The 9,340-nt window shown below is 42.1% G+C and overlaps 1 protein-coding gene across 3 annotated transcripts in view; it reads left to right on the top strand.

The window, feature by feature from the left end:
- Positions 1 to 846: 846 nt before the first annotated feature.
- Positions 847 to 9,340, top strand: part of TSC1 (TSC complex subunit 1) — a 178,302-nt gene continuing 169,808 nt past the window's right edge. The window contains exons 1-3 of one of the 3 annotated variants that reach the window (XM_029611266.1): positions 847 to 980; positions 6,556 to 6,736; positions 7,667 to 7,770. In XM_029611266.1, the coding sequence (XP_029467126.1) occupies positions 6,607 to 6,736; positions 7,667 to 7,770 (234 nt within the window). In that variant the 5' untranslated portion in view covers positions 847 to 980; positions 6,556 to 6,606. Of the gene's footprint in view, positions 981 to 1,038; positions 1,056 to 2,443; positions 2,560 to 6,555; positions 6,737 to 7,666; positions 7,771 to 9,340 lie in introns of those variants that run through there. The other 2 variants (XM_029611268.1, XM_029611267.1) reach the window with 2 other exon arrangements.

Raw genomic sequence — 9,340 nt, 5'->3', positions numbered from 1 at the left:
TATTTAACCAGCAGCCAATGAAGTTCTTTTAATATTGGGGTGATATGTTCAGATCTTCTAGTACCTGTCAAGAATCTAGCTGCAGAGTTCTGCAGAAGTTGCAATGGTCTTGTTATATTTGCGGGAAGACCTAAGAATAGTGACTTACAGTAGTCTAATCTTGATAAGACAAGTGCATGCAAGACAGTTCTAAAGTCTTTAGGGAATAGGAAGGGTTTTAATCTTTTGAGTACGTTTAATTTGAAGTAACCATCACTTATGATTTTTTTAACACAGGATTTCATGGAGAATTCGCAATCTATAAGAATCCCTAGATCTCGTACTTCTAGGGAGATGGGGTAGTTTTTGGCCGCTTCTTGAATTTCAAGCGCTTTTGTGTATTTTGCATTGGAAGAAGAGCAGGTGAATGAACTCCGGATGTTGTAGTTGATGTTGTTGGGTCCTGTGATGGTGTTGTTTGGATTACCAGAGTTGGTACCTGGGTTTCTGGCAGAGTTTGGCTCCTGAGTTGCATCACCTTTCAGTTAAGTTTTCAGTGATATAAGCCTACCGACTTTCTCCAAGAGCACATAGCACTGTCCTCACCTTATTGTTGTTCCCTGCCCCTGCAGACTATATGATCCTCCAACCCAACACACCCTCACAGTCGCGGGACTGGGCTCAGCCAGCCGTCTGTTTACTGCTGCAACCTCCTCTGTCACGTGACACGAAGACGTCCTGCCTCTCGCAGTCACGAGCTCGCCATCGCTCTGATATCCTTCCGCGTTTGGATAAGAGACCCGCTGTTCGTTGCGGGTGGGGGAGACACGGAGACGCTGCCGCGCAGCGGATTTATAACCTGCAGATTCGGGGCCGGGGTGAGCGCACGGCGGAGGCGGGCGAAAGCGCACTCTTTTACTGGTCGGCGGAAGTGGACGGCGGAAGGGGGAGGGGGTTTGTCCAAGATGGCGGCGCCCTGTGTGCAGGAGGTGTTCTGAGCGGTAAACAGCTGCGCTGCGGGGCTATATAAGCAGGGGTGGGCGTCGGGGGATGGGTCGTGGTGGACAAGAGAGTAGGTAAAGCGTCTGGAATGAACATGGATGGTTCAGAGTCGGGGTTCTTTAACCTGGTGCACAAGGATGTGAGAAAGGGGGCGGGTATAGGCAAGTATAGGAGAGGGGGACTGCTTTAGCCACACTATAGGGGGTGCTGTTCCGGCAGGGTAGGGGTGGTGTTGTGTGTTTTAGTCCTAGTGCATGCGGAGGGGCTGTATATGTAAGTAGCTATTGAGGGGGTTAGCCTGGTGCTTCAGTGTCATTACAAAGGAAGGGGGTGTGTAGGTAGTTATTGCAGTTGCTTTAGCCCCACTGAATGGGGAGGGGATGTTTAAACCAGTAGTATTTGTGGGAAGGAGCTTTGGGTCAGTAATATGCGTTTTAACTGGGGTCCCTCAGCCCTTGGATTTCCTAGTTTGTTTTTTTTTCCAGAGCCGCTGTGTGTTGTGAGGGATAGGCTGCTCAGATTGAGTCTGTGCAAGATCAGACTACAGAAACGGGGTTTTGCAGCTAAGCTTAACTAGGTACAGCTGTCTGAGAGCTTGGACACGTGGGAAATCCTCTATGCATTGAATGTAGTAATTTTGTATGTTATGAAAAAGATGGGCTGCCCTTTCATTATATTAATCTGTTTTATGAATGGGGGTTTAAGCTATTTTCTTTGTAAAGCTTTTTTGTGGTCTTATTCTGTTTTTTTTTAATTTGTTTAGACTGTAGAATGGAAGGTAATGGACTAGAGAGTTAAATTTTCAAAATGTCAGTTTAATGCCATCTTGAAACCAGTTCAATTCAAGATGGTTTACATCAAGCAAATACAATCAAAATACATAATATATAAATACAATGCATATTACAGTAACTTTTTTTTTCTCAAAATGATTGGGGGTGCTAAACATAATACAAATAACTTCCTGGAAATAGTGAAGTCTGCTCAATATTGGGAGTTGCTCAAATGCCCATTGCATCCATAGAGATGGCATAAAAGTACATAAGGAAAACATCAGTAATCTAGAACTAGGACATAAAAATAACACCATACTCTCACTAGGGGGAATAGTTGTAGTTTACCTAAATAGCATAGCTACTATGCTTAACAAGCTAACATAACTTTCCCACAAACTAATCCTCCAATTGCTCCCAAAGGGGTGATCCTTTTTGGGAGCAATCTCATCCACCCCAGCAGGGGCTGCCTAATAAGCCTCTTCTGAGAGTGCATTTGATTTTCAAAATAGATATAACTTTTATATGTTCATTGTCAAGCCTACATAACAGGTTTATCATTTAATCTTGAAATATAATTATCAAGGCCCTTCTGTCCAGTCTAAAATTAATACTCTATCATTAAAATAGAAAATGAGTTATATTACTGATATGGCTGGTAAACAAGACCAAGCAATGTTTCTTAGCAGAACTGCTTTTACTAGGAGTGAACAAAGTATTATCTGAAGCAGATCGGATTACCTTATGCAGCACTTGGGTTCTAGGGTGGTGTGCTCATCTGGATTTACTTTGCATTTTGGACATGGTAAGTTAAGTTTGCTGCTTTTCTCTTCATTTCTTTTCCCTTTTGGGCTCACTAAAACATTTTCCTTAGTGAGAAATGAGCATGTACTGTAAGAAGAGTGTGCACTACCATGTCCTTTTCACCAGAGATGGCATAGCTGGTGATTTGTTTTAGAATGTTGTAAATATTTGGAGACACAGATTCACATGTTGCAATGCTTTATACTTTGGACTAGCCAACACTGTAAGTAAAGAGAAAAGTAACATGACTGTGCACTCTGCTGCCCCCTGTCTTTGTGTGCTTTACTGGGTACTATATCAGTAGGGTCCTTTGTTTTCAGTTTTAAATTGATTTTTCACCCATAAATTCCTGAATTTTTTCCAAAGATGATCATTTTAATCAGCTATTCACCTTAATCTTAGGATGATTAAAAAGCTGCTCCTCATGCCAGTGTGGGCCAAATTGCATGCTGTGTTAAGTCCCATGCTCTCTGCCAGTGAAAGTGCATATCCTTCAGTGCTTCCCAAACCATGTTTCCTCATCCCCAAGCAGCTAACGTGCCAGCTGTCTGGTGCCATGAATGCATGTGAAGCAGGCCATGTCCACCAGAAGCACCTGTTTAATATTTTATTGTCCTGGTTTCTGTTGACCAAAATAAACTTTGATATTTACCTGGAAAAGGGAGTCTTTTTTTTTTTTTTTTTAATCTGAATTTTCTCCTGTCTTTTGTTCTTGTTCTAATAACCCCTGATAAATTCCTGGGGAAGAACAAAAACTGATAATGAAGGGCCCTGTACCTCAGTTTGTAAGGCCTTGTGAGACCTCAAACTGTTTAAAGTGGAGCTACAGCATGGCTGATTCTTGTGCTAGTATGTTGCTTTGTGGGTGCAATACAAACATTTTACAAAGATAATTTGGTGACTTGACACTAGCCAGGACCGCTAGTTCCCCTTGCAGGTGCTCCTTGTGCATCTCACCAGGGGAATTTTATGTCTGCAGCTGGGCAATCAACTTGTTAGCTGTTGAGCAGAGCTTAATTTGTGGGGGGACTGGCCTGGAATGGAGTTCCACCACTTCTTTTCAGATGTAAGAGGCAGAGCAGTAGTTCAGCTCCAGCCCCCCTCTCTCAAGCAGTGTGCAGGGCAAAGAGGGGTGATCCTAGAACCCCTCTGTTCTGCCTCTTCCCCTCCTGTTCCCTGCAGAACAGGAGTGGAGGGTGTGATCCTGAAGGAGACAATGCAGTACAAATAACAGACACAAAAAGGGGTTGTTAGTACACATTTGAAACTAGTGTGCAGCAATGCCAATTGTTAAGGTGTTAACCTTGGCTACTATATTACTGCTCACAAGTTTTAAACTTATGCTAATTCAACTCCTCCTTGTGTCTGTTACTATTTTTGGTGGCATGACCTAGAATGGACCTGTGGAGCAGAACCAATGGTATAAATCTGTTTTGGTGGGCAAAGATGACTGGGGCTGAGCACTGGGGTTATATTATTTGGATATGTGTGTGGGGAGAGATGGTTCACACCTGGTCTTGGCTCCATCTCCTTGCACAGGTCACACCTTGCCTTGGCCTTGCTCTCTGCCACCCCTCCTCCCACTGCTGTTGGGTCTTAGCTATGAGACAGCTGAGCCAGATTTGCTTTTTAGACTTCTATATACTGAAATTGGGGAGCTAGGCCTCTTTTTCTGTGGAGGAGTGGCACTGTGGGCCTGATTCACTCATGGCTTTTCTCCCATTCTGTATCTGAGAAAAGCATTAGGAAAGCAAGACCTATGTAAGTCTTTTAAGTGACCTCTAAACTAAGTCAACCCTAACCTCCCTGTCCCAAACCATCAGTTAACTAGATCTAGAAATTCTGTCTTAGAATCTGAAAGTCAGACTGGTTCTTTATCAACATTGTTACAATTCTTTGTATCATTTATACAGTTTAAAAAAAATAATCTAAAAACCTGTCCCATTTCCTGGAGCAGATTCAACTTTGTGTTGCCAGGAGAATATACAAGGAGCAAGGTTAGGATGTGACTACAAGCAGCCTGGAGTGTGTGTGGGGTGGGGTGGTGGTGTGATAGGTGGCACATTTCCATTTACTTTGCTGTAGCCAGGTAATGGACTCTGAGTAATTCAGAACAAGTGTCTTATTTGCAGATTCAGCGGGGACAAGTCCTAAGTTTCCAGAGTTACTAGCTATAATTCTTTGTCCGTGCTAAGGCTCACCTGTACAGTAAAAATAGAGGTAAATCTGTCCTTGCATTGCAAGTCAGTGCAAACATCAGAGCAGTATCTGTGGGGAGCAGTTTTCAGTGTCATGTCACACAGTGCCAGCCCCCTGGCCATGAATTTGGTTCAACTAAATAAAACCACAATCCCACATGGTACATGATCATATATAAAAGATGGCTATTTTGGGAGTTATTTTGTGGTTCACTCAGGAAATGCCTTATGTGATCTAATCTGCAGCATCATTCATTTAAATACATGCAGTTAGTGGGCAGTTTGGGCTTTGTATTTTGGTGTCACTGAACAGAAAATGTTGGCCTTTCTCTCTTTTGAACTGAAATTTTTAGTAGCAACATAAGTCTCACATGATAACTTGTGTATATAGGATAGATGGCACAGGCTAACCCAATTCTCTATTTTGCTCCCATCTCCCAATCCTCAGTAATTCATATTCTATTTTAAGAATTACAAAACAGGCGTCCACAACTCTTTATCTCCCCCCCCCCCCCCCTCCCAACCACCATTTCCATCATTGCAGCCACCCCCACATACCACTCCTTTATTGTAGAACTTTTACACTTCCAGTTACCTAGGGTAACCATTCTATCCACCAAACAGTTTCTTTATAAGGCTTCTTGTTTCCTTCCTCTTAACTCTATCCAGAACAATATACTTGTATGTATATAAAAAAAAATAGGATCCTCTGGAATGTGTCCTTGTTACATCACTTAATCTTTGCACGTCTCTCCAATATGCTGCTAAAACTGGATATTTGTATATGAATTGCATAAGGTGTCCATCCTCTCTACACTCCCACCAGCAACTCTGAGTAGTCTCTAAAGCATGTAAGCTCTCTGAAAGATGCAGTGCTATTGATCATCAATGTTTGCGGATGTAGAGGAGGTGTGGAACTGCTCTATAATTTTCTCCCAGTCTGCTTCTCAGCTGTTGCCCAACTCTTTCCCAAGTTTTTATTAACTGAAGAGTACAAATACCTTCTGACCTTCCAATAGCTGTGTGTAAATGAGTAAAGTGTCAGGATTAATTTTTTTTAAAATGCGTTTAAGGGAGCAGATCTAAGCTGTAAAAGTTAGTGCAAATATGCAGGCCATTTGTAAGAATGAGACCTTGTCTGAAGTTGGAGGATCATGTTTTGCTGGGAGTGCATGTGATTTCATGAGTGGATTTATTTCCTCAAATGTTTAACAAGGATAGAAATAAGTTTATGGGAAAGGGAAGAGGTTTTTTTTTAACTTTTCACTTACTGGTCATTGGCCTTTATAAAGCTTTAGGAGTAAATAATCACAGGGCTGGCATGTGATCCTTTCTGCATTGGTTTCCATAGGCTTGCTCCATGATGTCACAGATTATGCTGTACTATGTTCCCTTTAGGGACTGGAGCTTTGTGCCACATGTAATCTTTCACATGTCTGGGGAGAAGCTGTCAGACAGATAATGGCTGACAGTATGCTTGTAAATAAGGGACTCCTGGGGAATAACATCTTTAATATTAGTAAGATAAAACAATCTCATAATTCATCAGAGTATTTCTGATGGCTTCATAAAAGCATAAGGTGCTGAAGGCTGCTTCTGGATATAGTACTGTCCAGTGAGTAGTTTGTTTGCTTGGGTCCTGTAAGGAAGATATTTTTAGTTGCTTTGTTCAAAGAAGTCTCTTCACCAGTTACAAACTTATTCACATAACCTTCCCCACGTCTGATGTCCATGCAAAGCTACATTGGTGCTAACAAACTGTCCTTTGCCAATTACCGCCTTCTTCCTCATCTTTTCAGTGGCACCAGTGAGGACCTGGCTGTGGTTTGGGTTGCACATCCATACCACATATGCAGCATTACGTGGGGCCCCACAGAATGGCACAGCCAGCCAGTTCAGGGGAGCTGCTTCTGCTTGATTCCCCGCTCCTGGATGTTCAGGAGGCAATCAATAAGCTTATTACAGAGAACCTCAGCACAGGTGTGTATCTCCTACCTATATATATGCATGGAAGAAGCAAATGCAAGAATGGGAGAATTTGTTCACTGTGGCATGGTGGGGGGTGGGGTTGGGGAAAAGTGGCAGTGCTTATTTTTTTTTTTTTTTTGGAGGTGGGTAGAGGTTAAAAAAAAAAAACATTGAGCTGACCTTTTCTATCCCTGCCTACATAATTTTGGCACTCCATTTGCAGCTTCAAGAACTTTTTTCTTCCTGAATTTTTTCAAGCAGTTTTAAAGTAAGAATTGTGAAACTGCATTAGGCCAAAGATCCTTCCAGCCTAGCATGCTGTCTGACTGTGGCAAAACAGGTGCTTGGAGGAAGCATAGAAGGAACCGGGTATATGTAGCATTGTTGGTCCCTGTCATGCCTTTCCAGATGCTTCACACAACTCACCAGAGAAAGTTGCAATGTCTCCTTGTGGGTATACTGCTTTCTGCTTGCTTTGATAGAACAAGTAACCTCATAGCAGTAATTACAATGATTCTTAGTCCAGGAATGTGGTCACTTATTTTACCACTTTCTCTATTGACTGTACATATGGCTTATGAATGTTTTTATTGTGACACTCTCCTTGATTTTTTTTGATAAATGTGGGATAGAATCTCCCCTCCCCGTGATCTGTCTTCACTTATATAATGGCTTATCCACCTTGCTTATTTCTGTTCCCTTTCCAAACTGAGTTTGTCCCTTAGTATCTTGTCCTTATAATTTTCACCTCCACCACTTCAGTTGACAGGCTTTCATACAGTCATATTATTGTCTGAAGAAATGTTTCCATAGGTTATACCTGAGTCTGTCCTCTTCTCTTCTTCTGGGTTTATGTATATTTAGGTCCTAAGTCTCTGCATCATTTTGGCAAGTCATCTGCTCTACTGGTCTTTCCCTTAATTTCTTTTGTTTTGACTACAGATCGGGGCCCTATGCTTGTGAACAACCTGGTGGATTATTACCTTGAATCAAATTCAGAGCGAGCAGTGCTCATTCTGTCCACTGTACAGGAGCCACATGATAAGGTAACTTGCATGAATTCCATGCCCTCTTTATATTTTTTTTTTGATTACCCATTTTATAATCACAAAACCCCAAAGCAGACTACAATAAGCCACAATATTTAATATACAAGTAAACCACTCCTCAGCATAGCTTGCTCTTATTTACCCTCCCCTCCAGTTTCTACTTAATAAAACCATAAATGTAAAAGTACAGAAAAATACCACCTGAGGGAGCTGCACCTCCATCTAATGCAAGCTTGAGGTAGAATAATGCCACATCTTGAATCTGCATATTAATCCTCAAACTTGAGCCAAAGGATCTGCATCCTTACATGATTATTTTGAAAATTTGCTTGAACAGCCACATCTTTATTTTCTTACACAAGGGTGGATAATTTAACAAAGTGCCCAAGGGAATTAATTTCACATTGGATCAGAATGAGTGAGAGCAGAATTTTTTTTTTGTGCATATCAAGTTTTGTCAGCTGGAAATCAAGGCACTGCTAATAGGATGTGTGGGGAAGATTTCAAGTGTTTTTAGGTCATATTGGGGAAAGTAACTCAGACAATTAGTGATTTGGCTCAATGAAGATAGGCTGAGAGAACTTTAAATCTGATTCTCCATCCTACAGGGATCTGGTGCAGTCCACGAAGAACAAGAGTAGTGTGGTTAGAACTTAGTTTTATTTTCTATTCCTTTCTAACTAGGCTTTTTGTATACTTCCATGGTGTGACTGCACCTTGAGTATTGTGTGCAGTTCTGAATACCCTAATCTCAAAGACATAGAAAAAGTACAGAAAAGGGTGACAAAACTGAAAGGGGATGAAAAAGCTCCATTCCCTGTACGTACCCAGATCAGTCCATACTCTCCTGGGTTTTGCTTCCCTGCCAGCAGATGGAGACAAACTTTTACTGACACTGCTACTTAACCATGTGTGCCACCTGTAGTTCCGCAGTATTTCACTGTCCTACACCAGTTGGTAGATGGTGCAAAACCTGCAGTCTGGACAATTTTTTTTTTTTTTCTTTTTGAGCCTTCCTCCTGGGGTGTGTTTGAATCCTAGTTGATTCTTGCTCTCTGAGACAGATGAGCAGGGGTTTGTGACCCTTGTGTGTGCTTGGTTCATTTGCCTGTAGGGTGTAAATCTGGTGGTCCAGATCAGGGGTGGATTCCAAGAAAAGATCGGCCCGGGAACTTTCGGCAAAACCAGCCCAGGAGATACCCTGTAGTCTGCAGAGCATGGCTCCTGGTTCAGATCCTTCCCTTCATGAGGCTGCTGAGGTGGCTGCCGGCTTGGAGTTTATTCTGAGGCACTGTTAGGTTCCATATTAGGTGTTACTACCCAAGAAAGAGATCTAGGCGTCATAGTGGATAACACATTGAAATCGTCAGTTCAGTGTGCTGCGGCAGTCAAAGCTAACAGAATGTTGGGAATTATTAGAAAGGGAATGGTGAATAAAACGGAAAATGTCATAATGCCTCTGTATTGCTCCATGGTGAGACCACACCTTGAATACTGTGTACAATTCTGGTCGCCGCATCTCAAAGATATAATTGCGATGGAGAAGGTACAGAGAAGGGTGACCAAA

Source organism: Rhinatrema bivittatum, chromosome 8 (assembly GCF_901001135.1).
Source record: "Rhinatrema bivittatum chromosome 8, aRhiBiv1.1, whole genome shotgun sequence".
Lineage (NCBI taxonomy): Eukaryota > Metazoa > Chordata > Amphibia > Gymnophiona > Rhinatrematidae > Rhinatrema > Rhinatrema bivittatum.
This window is presented reverse-complemented; position numbering and strand designations above follow the sequence as displayed.